The sequence below is a fragment of the Papaver somniferum genome, unplaced genomic scaffold (assembly GCF_003573695.1).
Source record: "Papaver somniferum cultivar HN1 unplaced genomic scaffold, ASM357369v1 unplaced-scaffold_21, whole genome shotgun sequence".
In the NCBI taxonomy this organism is placed as follows: domain Eukaryota; kingdom Viridiplantae; phylum Streptophyta; class Magnoliopsida; order Ranunculales; family Papaveraceae; genus Papaver; species Papaver somniferum.
Window position 1 is genome coordinate 14,193,973 of NW_020631041.1, and position 22,311 is coordinate 14,216,283.

The 22,311-nt window shown below is 36.0% G+C and overlaps 3 protein-coding genes across 4 annotated transcripts; 2 read left to right on the forward strand and 1 right to left on the reverse strand.

The window, feature by feature from the left end:
• The first annotated feature begins 3,907 nt into the window (after positions 1–3,907).
• LOC113339351 lies at positions 3,908–6,170 on the forward strand. Of its 2 annotated transcripts, none has more exons than XM_026584639.1 (2): positions 3,908–4,068; positions 4,638–6,170. In XM_026584639.1, the coding sequence occupies exon 2, from the start codon at positions 5,294–5,296 to the stop codon at positions 6,023–6,025; it is 732 nt and encodes a 243-aa protein (XP_026440424.1). In that variant the 5' UTR covers positions 3,908–4,068; positions 4,638–5,293; the 3' UTR covers positions 6,026–6,170. The 2 variants fall into 2 exon arrangements, with proteins under 2 accessions (XP_026440424.1, XP_026440425.1); XM_026584640.1 differs by having other exon boundaries at positions 4,641–6,170.
• A 7,082-nt stretch (positions 6,171–13,252) lies between these two features.
• On the forward strand, positions 13,253–14,968 carry LOC113339643 (F-box protein At3g07870-like). The gene is made up of 2 exons (XM_026584883.1): positions 13,253–14,278; positions 14,888–14,968. Exons 1-2 carry the CDS (start codon positions 13,253–13,255, stop codon positions 14,966–14,968), a joined length of 1,107 nt encoding a protein of 368 aa, XP_026440668.1.
• On the reverse strand, positions 14,931–19,114 carry LOC113339936 (sucrose synthase-like). The gene is made up of 12 exons (XM_026585157.1): positions 18,959–19,114; positions 18,462–18,601; positions 18,239–18,365; positions 18,013–18,164; positions 17,750–17,942; positions 17,329–17,664; positions 16,965–17,234; positions 16,590–16,873; positions 16,256–16,480; positions 15,593–16,156; positions 15,349–15,487; positions 14,931–15,215 (listed from the first exon to the last, which is right to left on the reverse strand). The coding sequence occupies exons 2-12, from the start codon at positions 18,557–18,559 to the stop codon at positions 15,183–15,185; spliced, it is 2,421 nt and encodes an 806-aa protein (XP_026440942.1). The 5' UTR covers positions 18,560–18,601; positions 18,959–19,114; the 3' UTR covers positions 14,931–15,182.
• Positions 19,115–22,311: the final 3,197 nt, after the last annotated feature.

A 22,311-nucleotide genomic window follows, 5' to 3' on the forward strand; every position in this document is an offset into this window, starting at 1 on the left:
AAGTATGGTTCAAATTTTCTTTTGTATTTCTTCCGCCATGAACGCAATTTTTTGCTTTTCCCAATCTTTCAAGGGTGATGTTTTTTCTACTGCCATAACTTTCCTTCCTTCAAAATTTCGTTTATGTATTCTTCCTTTGATGTTTTCATGGAATTCATTAATCATCGTTTTTGTTATCATATTACACTCCAATTTTTTGCCATTTTCATTAATTCTATTCATCTTTCTTCTAACTGATTCACTGATTTATTTAATCACTTTCTTGATTTAAATATTCTCAATCAACAACCTTCAACTTTCGATCTTCAATCTCCCTGTTTCTAGCGCCATTATGTAGTTGCAGGAAATCCTACACTACACCCCTCATATGATTTCATTGTTGATCAACTCATTTTTAGGTTTACACTCTTAATTTTATTGATTAATTTTTGAATGTTCTTACAAGAAAGATAAAGAAGTCAAGAATGATCTCTGCTCTGAACTTTCTTTCTCCTATTTACTTGTTTCTTACTCAAAAAAGATCTCTCCCCTTTCTTTACAACTCGAATGACTATTTATAAGAAAATACATAGTGGATGACAGCTAATCTGTCCTTTATTTTTGGATATGATCTGCGATATTCTCGCAACCTTACAAATGTTAATTTCTCAAGCTTTCTAATTTTCGTAGGACTATTACATCTTTCTCATGATCCTAGCTGACGTCGTTTGTTATATTCTTCCTGAAATTGTTCTGCGACGCTATTATGCTGTGCCATTGATAATTTCGCTGAGACATTATTGTTGCAAGATTCTGATCCTACAATCTCCATGTACGCATTTGTAGTATTAATGAGTTACCTTCCTCTTACCAATTCTAAAAAGCATAAATCCAAAGGGAAAACATCAGATTATCTGTTAGCTTTCCACATTATTGTTGCAAGATTCTGATCATACAATCTCCATGTACGCATTTGTAGTTTTAATGAGTTACCTTCCTCTTACCAATTCTAAAAAGCATAAATCCAAAGGGAAAACATCAGATTATCTGTTAGCTTGCCACTTCATGCAAATTCGGGAGCTAAATACTGAACTGAAGAAAAACAAATTCCCTACTATGAAATATTGTAATGCAAGAATGTAATTAAGCAAAGTCCCTACCTGAAATTTCCCCTGATATGCAAAGTTTGTACATCCACAATATGAAGTTAATTAACTCAGGATCACGTATGCCTATCACCTAATCCTACACCAGGAGGGTAATGGTTACATGCTTGATTCTCAAAAGTTGAATACTGAGGAAAATTTGTCGGAGAAATAAAATATATATGCAGTAAATACCTTGTTAAGGTCGCCAAGTGACCTAAATATCCATTCCAACATCTTTTGCAACTGATCAAGAGAAAAAGCCATTGAAGCACATGTGACATTAGTTCGATTTATTCATACTATTTTGACAAAAAACAATTCATATTCACATTTATATTTATGTATATAAACAAAAAAAAATGGGTGAAGACAAAAATCACGAGAGAGATATTTGATGTCCATTTATGGAGCCTAAGATGAAAAAGAACAATGTAAGATGGCAACAAACTCTCACCGTGTCCATATAATAACCGCATAATAGCGAAAGAAGAAACCTCCCATATTTAATGTTGTATATGCCGGTTAAACGGTTGCTGTCAAACGGTTGAATTTCTAACACTACAGCTCCTTGTTGCTGTAAAACGGTTGTTGGAGTTGTTGGATAAAAGAATCAAACATAAAAATTTAAACCAATAATGTGCAGGGGTAGGGAGTACCGCAAGTATACCACCTTTCTATCAGGGTCAACTTGAGATAAGAATTTTCCAACTTAATATTATGCATTTTGAAAAAGATTTTAGACACTGTCAACTCTCTGTCACCCCAAAAAGTAACTTGATGCATACAAACATAAAATGAAGTTTATTTTGGTTACAGAGATACATTAACAGATCTTATTTTGGTCATCAATTTTGAACTCACCTTTTTTCTCTTGAATCGTTAATGTTGGTATGTCAAAAATCTTGTATTTCGTTTTTGTGTGAGTATGCATGAGCCACATCAACCCATCGAATCTGAATTTATATGTAGTGTGATTAATCTACACAAAAAAATCCAAGCAACAACAATTAATAAAATGTAAAAAGAAATTAACCCACTATATTTAAAAGATTGGAATACTAAACATATCGGTAGAAACATATACTCATTTATAGTTTGCAGATTTATATAAAAATGCTTTTTGCACCACGAAAGACTTCTTGTTTCCCTCGGCTTAACCATCCCAGCGACATAAACCACTAGAGCAGCACTACATGATCGTGTTGCAGCTACAACAACTGAAATTTGATAAATGATAATTTAACACATTAAAAATGTTAGACTTCAATTTCACAAAACCATAGTAAAGCTCATAGTGACACAGAAGAATACCAATGGAAAAAGTTGTGAGTTCAACAACTTAGAGTTACCATATCCAAATTATCATCATTTACCGTTTTATTTGCATTTTGTTTCCCTTGTGAACGAAGTCATTTACATGGATTTCATTAATCAACTCAGGAAGTTCTGAAGTGTTTACACACATAAACTATAAATAACAATTAAATATCAATGGGCATTACAACCCAATATTCAATACCCTCTAGAATGTATTCACAGACTTACTTTCATAAAACTGATCACCATAGCATGTATTTGCATAATTACTTTCAAAGAGTTTGATCCCAAACTCAAGGTCAGCATTAGTTTTGTTGTGTCCATTCTAGACAAAATTCAGTAAACATATAACGAATTAATACGAATTAATTAACACCTACCCAGGTTAGTTTGATACAGTACCCATCGTTTCCCCGACTTTTCAACAACCCACGTAGAAACACTAAAGGATCAATATGTAAAGGCCTAGAACAAAAAATTTTCCCACTTTGTTTTGTAAAAGAAGTTATCTACCTGCAACAACACTTGTTAAAACCCACTCTTCAAGAAGTTTTCATCAGAATCTTCCCCATGCAGCTTGTAATACTTCCCAATCTGGTCCAACAGACAGCATTTTGTTGTTTATCAAGAGCAAAAAAAAAAATTGTACCTGCAAAATAAAACATGGGTTAGAGTTTATTGATTGTACCTGCAAAACAAAATATGGTTTAGGGTTTACTGATTCAGTGAAACGAATATAAAGAAATAAAAAGGTTAGGTTACTAATTAAAAAAATTTGTTCCTTCAAAATAAAACCAAAAAAAAAACAATTAGAACAAAACCCTAAACAATCAAAACAAATACGATAAACAAAGAGATGGAGAAGGAAAGCAAAGAGAGAAAAAGAGAATCAGCGAAAAGAGATGTGATTAGGGTTATGGAGATTCAGGTTGTTCAACAGAGAACTTTCTGTTTGGGCTTCATAAGAATAAAGTTTTTTTTTTCTTCTAATTGCGGGAAAGACTGCTGATAGCTTGGAGGATTATAAGCATGAGACAGATGGTAGATGATGGAGAAGAAGGTGGAGACGAAGTTGTTTGAGGGTTCGAATGGCATCTCTTTTGGTTTCATAACAACAAAAAAGAAGAAAAATCTATTTTAATTTTGTTTTCGGGGAGACTGTTTTTTCCACTCACAAAATCTTAGGGTTTGGTATGTGGTTTTTTTGATTTTATGTTTTGTGGGCGAAATTTGTGTGAGAATTCATCTTTTTTCTCTTCTTTGAGAAAAAGTGAAACGGAGCAATTATGTGAATGGGTGAGGGTCACCGTTCAACATGGAGCCTTATGAGCTTAAGATTTTAAAGGAGTTTGATGTTTTAGACACCTATTACAACTTCCTTGCTAGTTTACCCTTTGAAGTCAAGGGGCATATATGTTAAGTTCCCTTTAGAAAATTGATTCCTGGAAAGTGGGAACAACTAACCCGCCAATCCCGCCCAAAAAAGGTAACTTCCTAAAATATATGAGATCCGGTAAGATCTTAATTCCATCTCCCTTATAAATTAAAAAACCCTAGATTTTGAGAGAGGAGAAGAAGAACAGGAGCTTGAGGTTGAAGTTGTGAATATGTGATCCAATTGAGGGTATGTATTTCTATTATTGTTTTTTTTTTCTTTTTTTTTTTTTTGTAAATGTTCCGATTATATATGCTTTTACAATGCAAGAATAGTGTTTGATAAAATTACTCATCCAGATGTAGTTTCTTTAAAAGCATTATAAATGTAGTTTCTTTTATAATCTGGGGGTTGCTTAAAAATGTATCTTACGTCGACTACATATTGTTTATTTAATCAAAATTCTAGTATCAAGTTTCGATATATTGATAGACCCTTTCGTGTTTATAGATTATAGTGAGGTTTTTAACCATTTGCTTATAGATTTGTCATTTCAGTATAGTTGATTGTTTTTGAGATAAGCATCACACATTTGATCAGTTGCACTGATACGGTTGTCAAAAAAATGTGTACATAAGTCATAATGGTAAAGGAAATTTGATGTAAAGGAGCCGTAAAAGTTTAATCATAATAGACAGATGTTCATAGTGATATCGTCTGGCAAGTTCATGTTAATTTTTATGCTTTCCGGAACTAATTATCATCTTTTTATTTGTAATAATATCATGGTTCTTACACTACTGCTCTACAACTTTTAGTAGGAAAACAGGAAGGAGAAAAAAGGTGACACATGTCTGGAGACCAAAGAGAAAATGTTAAAATTCGCAAAGAGATGCATATCAGTATGGAGAGGATTCTCCCCTCTGAACTTACTTTGGAGATACTTTCCCGTTTACCCGTTGATTTAGTCTTACAATGTAGAGAAGTGTGCACGGGGTGGAGAGACCTAATTGGTCATCTTTCCAATGCTCATATGCGCTTGTAACAATCATCACAGCTTGATGGTAACAATTTCCCAAGTCTTTCTTCTCATATTGCTGCTAATGTTGTTGTTGGCTTCATTTTTTGCTTCATATTTCCAAAGGAAAGAGGCAATCAATTTTACTATGGAGAGTATCATAACCACCCTAATTATAAGCTTAAAAGGATCAACCAGCCTGTCATTTTTAATAAGTCAGTCGTTGGTTCATGTAACGGCTTGATTTGCTTTGCTGAAGGTAAGGATATCCTTGTCCAAGAACCTAGCTATATTTGTAACCCTATTACCAGCGAGTACGTAAAATTTCCAAGGCTGAGTGTTAAAAAAAACATCGAATTTGGGGCTATAGTGTGTGGTTTTGGTTACCATACTTCTACTAAGAAGTACAAAATCGTAAAAATTTGCTATATCCAAAATCAACCTTTAGGGAAGGTAATGGTATATACGCTGGGCAGTGGGAGTGGTTGGAGAGACATAGGAGAAACTGCTTACTCATTGAGACCTACTACAGGCTTTTTTCACAGTATATTGAGTTATCGATCCCCATTTGGTACTTTGGCAAATGGAGCACTTCATTGGCTTACCAATGAAAACAAGATTTTGTCCTTTGATTTGGCTAACGAGAACATATACCTTCTCCCTTTCCCACTTTTTGACCGTACTATAAGTGGGTGGGACTATTTTCACCTTGAGGTATTGGGAGGAAGCTTGTGTTTTGTTCATAAAAAGCTAGGTGAACCCTTATTAGACATATGGTTTTTAAGGAAGCAAGGGGAAAGCAGTAGTTTTGACCTTAATGAGCAGGACGATTGTCACTCATTGATCTGGATTAAGAAGTTCAGCATACCAACTGGATGTCAAGCAGCACCATGTGCCATTACAAATAGTGGTGAAGTTCTACTGCTCTGCCGTTCTAGTCTCTTATGTTTTGATCCTAAGACTGCAACCTTGGAAAGGCTTACTGATAAAGGAATTAGTCACGTACTTCCTCACGTGAATAGCTTTGTTTCGCTGAAAGCTCTCGGAGAAAGGTGCATTCTCAGAAAAAGATATTATGCTAATCCAGCGCCCAAGGAAATCTATATAAAACAACAAAGGGAGGATCTGATCAAGAGACATAATTTTCAGATTGGTGGGATGCATAATGGAAGTTTGGAACTCATATGATTCGCACCACATTTTTTCGTTTATGTTCTCGCCCTGGACATTGTTTTTCTGTCTTAAGTTTAGATGAATCACTGGATTTCGATATTTGCTATGTTAAAGAGATTGATGCTCAGTTAAATTTCTCTTTTGTTGGTTGTTTTGTTCATTTATCGTTCTTCTGTGCGTCTTTTTGCTTGAATTTGTTCATATAATTAAGATCCATCAGAAATCTTCATCTAATTCGTATGTCTCACTTATGGCATAAATGTTCTTCATTTCCACATGCTCTCAAAATCTGTCGTGTGCAACGAAACTTCACTCTTTGATTGTTCTATCAATAACGTACCTTTATGGCACGGTTACATACCTAGTAACAACAATTAAAGATTTCATTAGGAATTGAATTACAAACTTGACAGTAACGATAGAAAATGACGAGCATTCCTGGTATTAGAGTACCTTGCATTTTGGAACCGTTACTTTACATAGCTTTGCCACACGTCTAGCGTTAGGGCTAGTGATATATTTGCTAAGGTGACGGTACTTAGCATATATGCAAAGGCAAGGTAGTTGGGTCTTCAGCTTCCTACAACAATCTGAAGTTGGCCTTGTGATAGATGACGAAAATGCGGTTAAGCATGGCGTTAACTTCGTGATTTGGCAAGCAGCCATCGATACTGGCATCTCGCTCATCATCACTGCAAACAAAGCGAACGCTGCAAAGACAAGCAAATTGCTGGAGGATGTATTCTTTGTCATCCTACTAAATGAAGAAATGCAAGAGACAGTGGAGAGCTCTAGGTTTTGGTAGGCAGCAAGAGATTATTGATTGTGTGAATTTTGATGTAAAGAGAATGAGGATTTGTGTGATTTTATATATAGATGGAGAAGCGAGGGCCTCGGGTAAGAATAATCGGACGCTACTGGTAACTGAGCTTGTTATGAATGTGCTGTCGGTTGGTAAATCTTAGCACATGCTGAGAATCAGTAAAACTCCACAATCCAATCCCCAATGTTCCAGCAGAGAGTTGCCTAGAAAAGGAAGTCAACAAATAAAATTGATACTCCATATCTTAATTTTACTAACTTAGTTTAAATCCAATATTATATTTTAACGGTAATGTTATTCACCGCACGCGCTGAGGTGTCATGTCCAATATTGTATTTTAACGGTAATCCTCAAAATCCTTAATTAAATGAAACCCTTATGTTGTATCAAATAAAATTAAGACCATGAGTTTTTTCTATTAACTAATAATCGCAATAATAAGATCTCTTTAACATAATTAAAAACTTCTAATCAACATCATGGATTGTACTTTAAAAGGCCACAGAATTCCTTATCGCTTGATTCATGAAAACCTATTAAATCAATTGCAAGTTTCATTTTTTTTTCGCTTAATTTTTTTGTTTAAAAACATAAATCAGTTACCTGCTTTTAATTTTAATAACATCAACTTAAAGTTCTTCTGATGTTTTTAGTGACTTAACTGAACAGAGAGAAAAGAGAAGGAGAAAGGAAGCCGAGACGTTTAGCTGAAAAAAAGGAGCCACGTGAACCTTGGTATTTATTTTTTCCTTCTGGTTATTGATAAAGTTCTGTCATTTGTGCACCCCTGGACTCGCCATATCAGCGTGCGGTGAATAGAGCTGAGAGAAGAGTGGGGAATAGCATTACCGATATTTTAATGTATGTAAAAGAAATAAAAAATTGAAGCATACATATGTTCGAGGGAAGATCTCCTCACACTCTTGTGTTCGCAAAGTTGAACCTAATATTTTGGGGTGTGTTCTTTTTGCATGCTCTCTGCTCTTAGTTTTGGAATCTATGCTCCAAATAATGATTATGGTCTTAATTGGATGTTGTATGAATTTGTGGAACTGTCAAGAATATTTTATTGCTTCTACAATAGACTAGGTTATCTCAGTGCTAATTATTTGGATCATTATCAATCAAATCATCCAAGAATACATGATCTAGAGCTACCTCCACCTTCACATCATGAGCATGTATTTTCTTTCCTGAAGATCCTTACTATATTGAAAAATATTTCAATATGGAGAGAGATTATCCAGATAGTGACTGGAGCATTGATGTTATTATTTCTATCGCATCCCCCTCCAATATCAGTAATCTATTTCATATTCAGATGGTTGATATCCAATTGGGGGTTCTGTGCATCAGCCTTCAGATTTTAATATGTCAATTGATACAAAAATATCTACTTCAGATTGTGAACCAATTGAGAATGAAATGACAGTTGAAGAATATTTTTATGAACATCAGAAGCTGGTCCCACCATTGCATGATCTGAGCCCTATTAGATACATTGTCTCTGAAAGTGAAACAGACAAAATCTTGAATCAGATCAGTGGCTTCTAGCCCAACTATTACTTTGAGCAAACTTGGTTCCAAAAGACAAAACCATGAGCAACAGATGTACTTACTCAATACAGAAGTAGGATCTTCATCCAGGAACTGTAATCATGGAGGAGTAACTAAGGAGAACAATGAGCAATGGATTGAGAAATTTGAACCTGCTAAAAGACCCATAATTGAATTTTTTGCAGTATCTGACCTTGCGTCACTTGTTGACCTGTTTTAAGCTACATCAAAATATCCCAAGACTAAGACAGACTCCATATATACTGAGCTATTAACCTTTCTGGTCCTACGCAAGACTGAAGATATTTCAACTATGTATCACAACCAACCGCGGCAACCACCACCAACAGATACCAATGACATCCAAGATTGATGATCCATTTACAGTCTCTAAAATGATGATTCATATACTCAACTATGCCTGAATGTGGCACAGACTATGAGACGGTGGATAGAGCACCTCTTTTTTTGTTTGCTCAAAGTACCTCCTCCACTTTTATTTCTATAATTATATGTTTTGTATTCGATCAGCATCTTAGAGTATTACTAAGTAGTTGGGTGTTAGGCAAAAATTTACTTTTTATTAGTCTACGAGTTATACCAGTGTACTAGATATAATTCTTAAAATCCAGTCTATTTAGCTTCACTCTGCCTATAAAGTACTTATCTTTCATTCTACTATGCTTACACCATAGTATTTTCTTCTATATATGTTATATAATATTTAGTAGTGTTGCTTTGCTTTAATTTATATAGAAAATCATGCCTCTACATGGTGTAATCCCATATAAGATGTATACCTAGTAATAACTCTTCCAGTATTTTTTTCTAACCCAAATTCCTTACTTTCCCATGAAATACATATCTAGGTTGTATAACTAATATGTGTACATATCTGAAAACACGAGGGTACCCAAATATATCTCAGTCTAAAATTTTTCCACCTATAAGTCTTTCTCCAAAAGTGATTGTCTATGGACTGAGTCGAGATACGAGATCGAGACAATACGACAACAAGATAACTTGTGTAATTGACTATGGATACAAGATCGAGATAATACAACAACGAAGTATGTTTACTTGATAAAAGGTTCGGACTTAACCAAACACAATAGGATTGCTATCAAGTAAATAGGAATTATAACGTTTGTGTATTTTACTTCTAATTATAATAAAATAATTATAATTGCGGAAATAGAAAAGTAAAAGACACAGCAAGATTTTGTTAATGAGGAAACTGTAAATGCAAAACAAAACCCGGGACCTTGTCCAGAATTGAATACTCTCAGGATTAAGCCGCAATACAAAATCTAGACCAACTTCATATAGTTGAGACCAAGCAACTAAACCTATAGTTCACCTAGTTCCGTCTGTATCCCTGCGCCTCCAACTTGTAATAAGTCACGAACTTGGAACAATTCCTTTGGTTTGTATTCCAAACAGTAAAGGAACAACAAATTTGTTCGGTAACAACTATTTTCAACCAAGTGATATGAGTTTGACAAAAAGGCTCTTCCGTTTATCCCAATAAATTCCTTTGTCAGGTCCTTAGATCTATCCAATAACAATTACCAAAGTAATTGTCAAGATTTTGCAATCAATACTTTGAATCACAAAGAATTATATTGATGCCGATCTACTCATCTAATCAATCAAATCTATCACAAAGATAAATCTATTATAGTTGGATCCTTTTCCAGCCGAAATAAGTATTGAGCACACCAAAGATTATGAACCCAAATATCTTATTTGTCTTCAAATCTTCTTTGATCTTCAATAAACACCTGCACACAATCAACTTCAATCTCTTGTGATCAATCACACACAGAACGGAGTCTGTTAACAATGGATTATCACAAGACGTATTTAGAACTACAAACAGTCTAAAGATCCACGTCGAAACTTCGATCTAGTTTGAGTGAATCTTATATAAGAAGAGAAGATTCTAAAGCAAAAACAAACTAGGTGCAATCAAAGTTCAACAACCATTAGTCAATCAAATCAATCGAAAACTAATAATAAACTGCAATTATCTAGTTTCCCACCAACAGTACTAATAGAGCTTCTGAATCCCAAAGAAGTCTTTAAACCGAGCGGTCGTAAGAGATTTCGCCTAATTAGGTTACTTTCCTCTCCGAATAGGCGGCTCCACCAGTAACAACACAACTAGGTAGTTTTGCTGGCTCTGAGGATTGGTTTGTTTGAAATGCAAACTTCAATATCTATAAACCAAGGAAGTTTGGACACCAAGGAATTTCCAAAACAAAATATTCTCAAAGATATGCAATAAACACAAAATCGGTTTTCATAATTCATGGAAATGCTCGGTCCAATTAATGACTGAAATCTCAGTAGAAAATCTCCAACTAGTAAATGCACATTACTAATTTTTATTTTTTAAAGATATGCATTTTAATTGCTGGAAATTAAAAGCATATAAAACTAAAAACCTTAATTAAAAGATTCTCAATTTATTTCGATCCGGGATTCTCCTTTAGCCATTAAGGAATATCTTTGAACAATAAATGATAAGAGTTACTGCACATGTTCAAAGTACGTCGACATCTTTACTTTGTAAATCCTTTTTCATATTTACAATCTTGGAATCGATTTTACACACTTCCAAACAAGTTTAGAATTGGTTCATCTGACTTCCAAGAACTATGTGATTGATTATCCGATCAAATCACAAATCATGGTTTCACGGTTCTACCAAAACAAGTTTCGGTTCTACCTCCATGTGGGTACTAGAATTAGTCACATGAGTTACCAAAACTTGGTTGACTAGGTACTAGGATCGGTTCCCACATATATATGGTATCTAACTTGTATTTGTTGCACATGTTCATAGGATCGGTTCAATAACTAAAAACGTGTTGCACATGTTCATAGGATCGGTTCCCAATAACTAAAAACTTGTTACACCTGTTACAAGGATCGATTCCCCTTTTGTAATCGGTTGCACCTCTTACTAGGATCGGTCTTCAAATGTCTAGAGTTGGTCATACCAATTACAACAAATCGATCATACCATCTCAGATGATTACTTAAGATCGGTTTCACTAATAAAAGTCATATATCAATACATAAGTTAGGCCTTGTGAATAGTTTTACCAAGAAAATAAGAAAGTCATGAGCGGTTATACTAAACACGCATATTGGTAATCCAAATATTTGCAATGAATAACAATACCAATAAGCCTAGCGATTTCCCTTTCGATTCATAAAACAAGTTTATGAATTGTACTTCCTTTAAACTAATGTAAAACATTGTTTCCTAGGACGAAATTTTCACCCATAACCATACATAATCACAATAGCATTCATACTATTATGTCGATGTCTTATGTACGAAGTTCAAAAGATAAGCGTTATACTTCGTATTGTATTCCTTAATACTATGTCTAACTAGAGTATAATCATTCACAGCTTCGCAGTTATGTTTTCAATCACGACTTGAAAGATACGTTAGGGAATGAAACAGTTCAAGTCAAATATTACTAACCTCAAGTGGAAGGATGATGTCGTCGTTGTAGATCCTTACTTCTTCACATTCTTCAAGTCTTCACTTAATACTTGTAATGTCTCATATCCTAATACTTTCAAGCTAACCTATACGAAATTGACTCTAGTAAATAATCAATTGACTCTTTAAATGACCTTTTGTTCACTAACATATGACAACTAAACTTGACATACCAACGCTTGGTAGGTTTAACCGAGCTATGCTCTAACAACATCCTTAGTTAGATTTCGTAAGATGCATTCTAGTTCTTTGCATACTGACCTCTTTGCTTGCTAACTCTTCCAAATGTTTCTTTAACTTCTCCAAGAACTTTGAACAATTTTCTTCTGGTACCATTCGTTTATGTTAATCATTACTACAACTTTATCATCACTTTGCAGGGCTGAGTAATCCTCCTTGAAAAACTTAGTGAACGTGAAAATTCACCTGGCTCCATGGAACCCATTTACATGACTTCTTCTTCTGGGATTATCACAGGCCCAAGTAGCAATTTCATGTGCACCAAAACCCAATTATAAACCGTTAACACCATTATCTTTCCGAAATTAGTATGCTTCACTCTCCCATCCATCAAATACCTATCTAAGTAGGTTTTTTCCCTCAACCCCAGATGGTTTTTTTGCCGTGTCTTTTCTTCCTTGAGTTAAGCATAGCCACAACACTTTCCTATTGCAAAATAATTGGATTATACATTATATTAATTATACCAGTTGACTCATCCATACTAATCGATTACATAGACTTATATTCTTCAAAGAGTCTAACTAGTTCTTGTTTCACATTTTTATAAATCTATCAACCTTATGCATGTCTTTCTCATACAAACACTAAAGAACAAACTACATGCCACATTATTTCTCTCGTGGATCAGACGATCGAACAAAAAATAAGCCAGAATTCATCTTTCCATATTCACCTCAACACTTATGTTGTACTTATCAAACATAAGATCATCCATACTACAAATTAAGTATCTCCTGGTACATTATATCCAAATTGAACTAATTGTTCATGGATGTTACATAAACATGGCCCATTCGAACAGTTACACTGATAAGGTTGTCCAAAAGAGGCGCAGTGCTCATCTATCACACGTCCTGCTTCTTATATTTCTGCCATACAACTTTCATGTTCTTTAAGCTTTATAGAACTAATTATCATCTTCTTGAATAGAATTATGGTGGACTTTTAATGATTTCTTGGTTCTTACATTACTGCTATACAACTTTCAGTAGGAAAACAAGAAAAAAATAAAGGCGATTTGTGAACCGACAACAATCACATGTCTGGAGACCAAAGAGAAAATGTTAAAATTCGCCGAGAGATGCATATCAGCATGGAGAGAATTCTCCCCTCAGAACTTACTTTAGAAATACTTTCTCGTTTACCCACTAAATCAGTCCTACAATGCAGAGAAGTGTGCACAGGGTGGAGAGACCTAATTGGTCATCCTTCTAATGCTCATATGCGCTTGCAGCCATTATCACAATTTAACGGTAATAGTTTCTCAAGTCTTTCTTCTCATACTGTTGCTGATGTTGGCATTGGCTTACTTTTTAGCTTTCTATTTCCACCGGAAAACGGCTATCAATTTTACTACGGAGAGTATCAGAACCAGCATAATTATAAACTTAAAAGGATCACCCAGCCTCCCATTGTTAGTAGGTCAGTCGTTGGTTCATGTAACAGTTTGATTTGCTTTTCTGTAGCCAATCGTTTCGGTGTCCATGAACCTAGCTATATTTGCAACCCTGTCACTGGTGAGTACGTAAACTTTCCAAGGCTGAATGTTAAAGGAGAGAGCGAATTTGATGCTATGGTTTGTGGTTTTGGTTACCATCCTTCTACTAACAAGTACAAAATAGTGAAATTATGCTATGTACGGAACCAACCATTAGGGCAGGTCAAAGTATACACACTAGGGAGTGGCACTGGTTGGAGAGACATGGGAGAAACCACATGCTCATTGCGACCTACTGGGGAGACTTTTCGAGGTATTATTAATCATCGATCCCCATTTGGTACGTTGGCAAATGGAGCGCTTCATTGGATTAACGAGGAAAACAAGATTGTGTCCTTTGATTTGGCTAACGAGAACGTATACTTGCTCCCATCACCACCTTTTGACCGGCCTATACTTATGGGGGACTGTCTCAAACTTGTGTCACCGGGGGGACGCTTGTGTTTTGTTCATTCAACGCAAGCAGGAATTGACATGTGGTTCTTAAAGAAGAAAGGGGAAAGCATTAGTTCTGACATGAATGAGCAGGACGATTACGACTCGTTGAACTGGATTAAGGACTTCAGCATACCAATTGGACCTGAAGCAGAGCCGTGTGCCCTTACAAATGGTGGTGTCGTGGTGAAGTTCTACTGGCCGGCCAGGCTATTCTCTTATTATTGGATTAACTTCAACATAGAAGTCACTAACAAGCGGGTTAGGACAAGATTAGGAAATTGATGTAATCCTAAGGGAATTAGAAGTCATCTAGTTCTAAGAAAAGGAAAGACATGTAATAAGGTAATAGGACTAGGAAAAGGAATTCATAGTTCTATATATATATATATATATGATCACCAAAGTTGTGGTTGATCATAGGAGCAAGATTAGAGCTTGTGTTTAGTTTTGAGAGATTTTCTAAACATCAATAAAGAGAGTTGTCTTTATATAAGCTAAGTTTCATCTTGCAGTTGTGGGAGGATACCGAAAACACTTGATGCACAAACCTAGTTCAGATTAGTTGCATGCATAGTGGAACTCATATGATTCCCACCACATTTTTCCGTTTATGTTCTAGCGCTTGGAAAAGGTTTTCTCTCTTACGTTTATATGAATCACTGGATGTCAGCATTTGGTATGTTAAGATTTATTTGAAGTGATGCAAATTTAGATCAGTTAGATTACTCTTTTATAGATTGTTTTTTCTTATATCATTCTTCTCTGTCTCTTTTTGCTTGAATTTGTTCATAGCCAATGGTTTTATGTGAGATTTCAAAACATGAACAGGAGAAAATGAACATGAAAAAGTGGAGCTTTTATTCAGAATTTTAGACCTAAGTACATTCTACTTTTAACTACAATTCTAGAAAACAAAAATCCAAACAATAACCAGTTCTTCAAATGACATATAATAAGGGATCATACCCAATCAAATCGCAGCCGAGTAAAAAACCAGAAAACGTCTTGTAGCAGTTGCCATCTAAATCGATGAAACTTATTCCGTATAAAAACATGTTTCCTAGCTTCAATCTTCACACTTTAAGTTTTACTCGTCAGAGGCACGAGGAACTCCCAATGCCTGCAGAAACAAAGAATTGCAGAGGCAAAGATTCATACTAGTAACAAGGGGCACATTAGTGCACGCAAGGATGAGTGGAACAAAAGAAGCATACTAGTAGACTGTTTTGAGAAAGAAAAGTAGATTGATTTACCAAGGTGCGATACTTGAGAGCATAGAACATCTCAAGATAACGGCGAGTCTCACGACGTTCAAGGTTTGAGACATACTTCCAGAATCCATAAACTCCAGACAGTGTCATGAGCCTTTCAGAGTAAATCTGCCATGTATACCTGTTAACAGAACACGGAATTGAAATGATTACAACAAAAACGTTTTACATAAACAGTCTCTGTATTAATCAATCTGGAATCAGTGAATGCGTAATCTGTGCTTACTTCTCGTAAATGCGCTTGAGGCCTTCCCCTGAGACAATGTCCCAGTGAGACGGGTCACTCTTGCACTTCTCGAAGAAACTGACAAGAAGCTCAGCAGCTTTGTCACCGTGGTATGGGTCAATGTGGAAACCGGATTTTCCATGAACAATGATTTCAGCCGGACCACCATGAAGAGTTGCAAATGTGGGTAAACCACAAGTCATGGCTTCAACAACTGTGAGCCCAAAAGCTTCATAAAATGCAGGCTGAACAAAAGCACCCTTACTGTCAGCTATGTAACGGTAGAGTTCACCGTTTCGAACCCTGTTCATCTGCGAGGAAATCCAACGGAAATCTCCATCTAATTTGTATGTCTCAATCAGTTCATACATGGTTTTCATTTCCGCCTGCTCTTCCAAGTCCTTCGAGTCCTTTCTTCGATCTCCAGCAACCACAACCAGGTTCACCAACTCTCTCAGTTTTGCGTTCTTACCATAAAACTCAACCAGTCCGGTTATGTTCTTCACGCGATCAAGTCTAGCCATTGAGAATATGATTGGCTTGGAACGGTCCTTCAACACACCACTGTGCCATCAAAAACCAGTGTCAGAAATTCTGCGTTATTGACAATGTATTGTAAAACAGCGCAAATTTGAAATGCTGAAGGCAATGCAGAAGTCTTACATGTGTTCTTTGTTCTGGGTTTCGCTGTAAAGTAGCTCCTCAATCTCTGGGTGAAAAGCAGTGAGTCTCTTTTCCGTTTCAGTATAGGGAAAGTAGACATCCATATCCGCTCCAGGTGAGACAATGTTAAACTTGGGGTCAAAAACATCAATGCCATGGACAACGCGGTAGAGTCCGGGTAGAGTAAAAGCCGTGTGACTTTCATACTGTCCGACAGTGTCCTTGCTGAAATCACAGAACATAAAAGGTTAAGTTACAAAATGTAGGGATAAAATTCGGATACAAGAAAATGCGCGCTATGCTTCAGAAAGTTATAATGAGTTCATGTTTATACCTTCCAGCAATTTCCTGAAAAGTACTAGTGATGATAAAATCTGTATGGTTCATGGCATATAGATCAGCTGTGAACTGGCATGAGAAATGGTACTTGTCGTCGAACTTTTTCCAGTATAGATCAGAGTCAGGGTATTTTGTTTTCTCAAGAGCATGAGCAATTGTACACTGAGTGACTCCTAATTTGTGTGCAAGCAGAGATGCAACAAGATTTCCATCACTGTAGTTACCAACTATCAGATCCGGCTTTCCCTTCAGTTCCGCGGCAAGTTCTTTTGCAACATCCTGTCAGATATGAAAATTGCTATATAAGCTATGTTTTTCAAGATTTGAAATTGGTAATTACAGACTTGGGTGACACTGAATGTGTGCATACCTCAGTGTATTGCTCCAAGTAAGGCCACACTTCAAACCTTGAGATCCACTTGCGTAGAATCCCATTTTCATTTTTGAAGGGAACTCGAAGAATGTGAGAGTGTTCTGTCCCAAAGACCTTTTCAAGGCGCTGCCCGCAAGTAGTTCCAACTGCGTCAGGTAGCAGTCGGGTAACAATGAGAATTCTAGGTGTGATGTCAAGTCCTTGCTGCTTAATGCGCTTCAGCATCTCGCCTTCCAAGGCTTTAACTTGATCCAAAATGTAAACAACCTGCAATACCACGTTATAATTGGCCATAAGTACATAAAAAATAACTGGAATTGAAATGCATCAGAAGCAGAACTTTATCTGACAATGCAATTACCTGGCCACCAGTGTCAGGATAACCAAGGACATCATTCTGCGCAAAGTATCCATGCGGAGACAGAATTACGACGTTGAAAACCATTGGAACTCTTCCAAGGAAGTTCTCCAAGGTACCTGAGTCAGGTGCCTCGAGAAGATCTAACAGTAAACGAATCATCTCAAGCACACGCTCAGCGGTATCCCCCCAACCCTTCTCCAAACCAATCTCCTGAAATTTGTGATCAAACTCCGCATATGGAGTTGTTGGTGGTAGAGCTGACAGATAGTCATCGGCCTTCCTTAGAACCGATTCTAGGCCATTGAGGTTTTGAATTCTGTCGTTCAGCATCATTGTCTGCACATAGAGCCCTTATAAGCACCAATGCACATTCAAATTCTATTCGGAATGGCGCAAAATCATACACAGGTACAACAATTACCTTTCCATTGTAGTTATGTGCTTTGAGAAAATCAAGCAATGGCTGCATGCTATCTTTGTCATGAAACATTTTCGCAGAAAGGAAGCGGTTAAGAAACTCCACACCGTTGCCAATTGATTTTGAAAGCGTGGGGCGAGGAAACGAAGCATTGAATGGCTCAAAGTCCAACTCAAGCATGAAGTTCTCATCAGTCCTGCAACACAAAGTTAGCCAAGAATCCAAAAACTGCACATAAAAGAAACATCTCGCAAATCTTTCTTTACCTTCCATTGACAAGGTGTTCTTTGAACTGCAGATACTCGGAAGCAGTCAGCTCCTCAGTAGCCAATGCGTCCACATTGACGCGTATGTATTCCCAGACACCAGGCCTTGGACGAACAGCAAGTGCAATCCATGGAGGTAAAACAATCGCTTCCTATAAATCGAACACGGAGTTAGAATCAAAATCAAACATTCATTCATCATTGAATCAAAAGCACAAAGTCTCACCTGAGCAGACCGTAAGATTTCGCCGAATACACTATCTGCTAGTTTCTTGTTGTTCCCTGCGAATACTGCTTCAAATTCAGCTAAAAGTTGATGGGGCTGCAAAATTCCCTTCCCCTGGCTCTCAATCCTGCAAAATCCAATAAAATTCAAACACTAAAATAAAACCTGGACGCCATACCGAAACTACAAAGGTAAATGTACAGCAGAAATTATGAGCAAATACCTTCCAAGAAAAGCTAACAATTCGTTACGGTAAGACGATAGACTGTCATCGAATCGCTCTCGGAGACTATGAACACGTTGCAAAACAGGTTCTGCCATGACTGATTGTGAAATTCTCAAGAAATCTTCTCTTCTGTAAGACTGGAATAAACGTATAAAACAAACCCAAGATCATTAAATTCTGTAAACATAAAATCAGAAATCTTCTAGAAAACAAATAGAAAAATCAGAGTTCAAACCAAACTAGAAGACTAGTAGTTGGTGAGGACTTTTCAAAACAGAGAAAAAAGTTGAAAACAGAGTAAAATAAGTTGAATTTATAAATGCCATCCAGAAATTCCTGCAACTATTTTCAACCAAGGAATATCCAAACAAGAAAATTAATCACATTTCCATGATCAAAATCAATGAATAAGAACGTGAATTTTTCACTTAAACTAACTTTCTAACTCTTGATTAAGCTGAAAAAAAAAACAGAGGAGGAAGAAGAAGGAATACCTTAGTAGAATGGATGAATGGAATCAAATGAAAGAAAAATAAAAATCTGGGTTTTTTTTTTGTTTTGTTTTTGATGAATGGATGGATGAATGGAATCAAATGAATGATGGAGTTTGTAGTGGAATTGGAATCCCTTTTTATAGTACAAAAATCTAAAAGAGAAAAGAGGATAATCTAATTTATTAATTACAAGGTTAATTGGTGGATTAATGAATTAAAGACGCACTGTTTTAGCGAAAAGCACTTGGAACTAAAAGTTGTTTAAGTGTTTCTATCAGAAAACCGCTTTTGTTTCCCACCATATTGATTTTTTTTACTGGTTTTACTGTTAGAATCAGCTGCAAAATACTTTATTGTACCATTATTATCCGGTCCAAAATCAACTTTTGGAAAAAGCACTTTCCATTGGTGAATAATTTGTTTATTTATTCCAATATCCAATTTATATACGCATTGTCCAATTTTTGTAATTTGATTCAAATGTTTTGTTGTGTGGTGGAATCTCAACCTGTATGGTCAATGTTTAGATATCAGAAGCAAAAATATATTATTTCACAACAAAAATTAATTATTTTTTTTACTTCTAGGAGTCAAAATTAACTTATTGGTTTTTATTTTTTAAAATCAAAATAACAAACACTGACAAAAGGTATTTAATATATAATTGATTAAACATTAAGTGATAATATCTATAATCTGATTTTTTATTTTTTTGTCACTAAGTCCATTAATATTTATAATCTGAGTGTGAAATTCGTCAGCATTAAATTACTTGTGGACCAAGAAAAATAACCTGGCATGTGTAATTACTATTATGTCGATGGAATAATCTCTTGTCCGGAAAGATATTCTATCACCACATCAAAGAAAGATATTTGGTTTGGGGAATAAGAAATTGACTAGTGTTACATAACAAAGCCGACACGTATTGTATCTTGTTTGGCTGATCAACTTCAACAAAAATTTTGGAGTAATTAATAGATGTGTTTTGTTTTTTAATCCGTCCAACATATTCTTGGAGCTCACTCATATAATACCTCATCCCACCACCGGCACCAGGCCACCACCCAGCCAACAGAAAAGTCTCCAACAACTCCGACGGTGATTGGCAGCGCTGCAGGGGTTTGTGGGACCCAATTTTTTGGTAGGAGTTCATAAAGTGGTTAATGATGGATTAACTTAAGATTTAATTAATTATGATGATGGCTGCTATACGGGAAATCCTAGCTAGGCATGGGTGGCGATTTGCCGGTCCTTGGGTGCCACCGGAAAATTGCACTTTCCACTTGGTTCAATGAAATGTTATTCAACTCCCTCTTTTCCACCTCCTTATTTACCTCCTTACAATCTAAACCGTAAATCTTAATTTAGAATTGCATCCATATAAAGTTGGTGATCGTCATTTCCTAAATATGGGACTTAGATTGTAGGGAGGTGAATAGGAAAATGAAAAAGAAGGAGTTGAAAAGCACCGCCGCTTGGTTTTATGATTTTATCAATATCATTATAGTGTTTCGTAAAAGTCACCCGGTAATAATACGCCCGATGACCTGAGTTCCAAACTTGTAAGCTCTTAATTCTTTATCCACCGGAAAGTTCAGAAAGGAGCTAGGTGTTCATAGTGGGTCCCACTTATTAGAGACCTCCGGACCTTGAAGTGGATAACGATGGAATTAACCACGACATAATTAAATGTCGCGTATTTGTGATCTGATTTTGTGTTTCTTTCAAGTCGGTGGTTGTTGCTGACTTGCACGAGACTCCCGCGTCCACAATTCTCCGCGTGACAAAGCAATACATTAATTCCCCCACTTGGTACGGTTCAAAAAATGGTATATCATCCAGAATCTATTGGCCTGATGATGAGGTGAGCCAGTGGTTTTCAGTTTTCATCATTCCGCCATTTTTCTTTATTAATTTGTTCATCACCTACTACTTGAGAATTAATTTGGTATCGAGAAATTAAGGAACTGATTTCTTTTGATTTTGGTACGTACTCATAATAATAACTCAGAAAACCGCGGCCGGTTTGGATCACTGTTAACTTCGAAACCAGGACACTTAATTGAAGGTTAGAAAGCATGGCTAGTGGCATCCACGAGTCTATAGTGTCCTGCAGGCATGTTCCTCGTTCAAGCTTCCTTGAAAATAGTAAGGTACCTGCATTGATGTCGGAAGCTAGCTAACAAAGGTTGAGCTCGGCACCTTGTTATGAGTAACACTGGGCTCTAATCCGCCACTATTGTTAGTCATTTGAATTGTCTATGCTTGCTCTATACCTATAAGTAATGCTTCTCAAATCCAATGTATTTAGAGTTGTGACCATTCATGACTTCAATAGCCGAAAGAGAAAGTTGGACTGGTCACGTGCTGTGCTCGAATTTTAACGTTCTGTGTTGTGTCACAGATGTGTTGGTCCGTCCCAATTTACGCCTTTACACACATGGATGGAAAGTTGAAAAAAAAAAAATCTTTAGAAAAATGGTAAAAGTTGAATATATAGAGTAATAGGAAAAGGGCAGAATAACTTTCTCTTTCGGCTATTGAAGTCATGAATGGTCACAAATAGAAGCCCCACTTTTTTTTATTTGCTTTCTAAGATTTAGGAATAAAAGTTAAAACCTCCAAACAAAAGGCAACTTGGATTAGTATATGGTTGGGTAGATCATTGATCTCACTTACCACACCCACCTATAAAAAGTAAAATGTGCTATGTTGTTCGTCTGATTTGTCAATTAATGGACTTGTTTCATCTTTATTTCCGCGCTAGCTTGGGCCTATAGGTTTTATTTGAGGCCTAGAAAGCAAAATAACATTTTGAAGTAATACAGAAACCCCTTTACCCAACTATTTTACTTAATGACAAATTTATTCTGGACTAATTAGTGTTAATTTGGATAATTAATTATATTTAATTTTGTTAACCTAGAAATCAATTAATGTTAATCTAAACATGAAACTTTGTTGATTTTTCTGGAAAAACATCAACTAATCGCTGGCAATGTAGACCGTTTCTGAGTTTAATTCACGAAGAACGCCCAGTATCGGTGCATACTACTTACTATATAGCCCGATTGTAAGAATCGGTGGGCACGATACACACACATAGACCGATTCCTAACATTTCACTAAAAGAATCGGTTTGTACGAGTGCTCATAAAAAATCGTCTTGGTTACAAATTATACAGAAAAGTTGCCCATTTTTCCACTAAGAATCGGTTTATGTAGACATTTACATGAACCGATTATTGGCTTAGCAGTTAATAAATCAAAGACTATAGATTCGGTTTATGTGAACGTTCACCTAATCCGATTCTAGTAAAAAAAACATACATAAAACTAATACCAGAATC

Bases quoted from the DNA above. Each gene is read 5' to 3' on its own strand.
- LOC113339351 (XM_026584639.1), top strand. From the start codon at position 5,294: ATGGTATATACGCTGGGCAGTGGGAGTGGTTGGAGAGACATAGGAGAA.
- LOC113339643 (XM_026584883.1), top strand. From the start codon at position 13,253: ATGGAGAGAATTCTCCCCTCAGAACTTACTTTAGAAATACTTTCTCGT. The intron at 14,279-14,887 runs GTGAAGTTCTAC...ATTTGTTCATAG, and splicing joins TTACAAATGGTGGTGTCGTG to CCAATGGTTTTATGTGAGAT.
- LOC113339936 (XM_026585157.1), bottom strand. From the start codon at position 18,559: ATGGCAGAACCTGTTTTGCAACGTGTTCATAGTCTCCGAGAGCGATTC. The intron at 18,366-18,461 runs GTATTTGCTCAT...TGGATTTTGCAG, and splicing joins TTGTTAGCTTTTCTTGGAAG to GATTGAGAGCCAGGGGAAGG. The intron at 15,216-15,348 runs GTAAATCAATCT...TTGTTTCTGCAG, and splicing joins CTCTCAAGTATCGCACCTTG to GCATTGGGAGTTCCTCGTGC.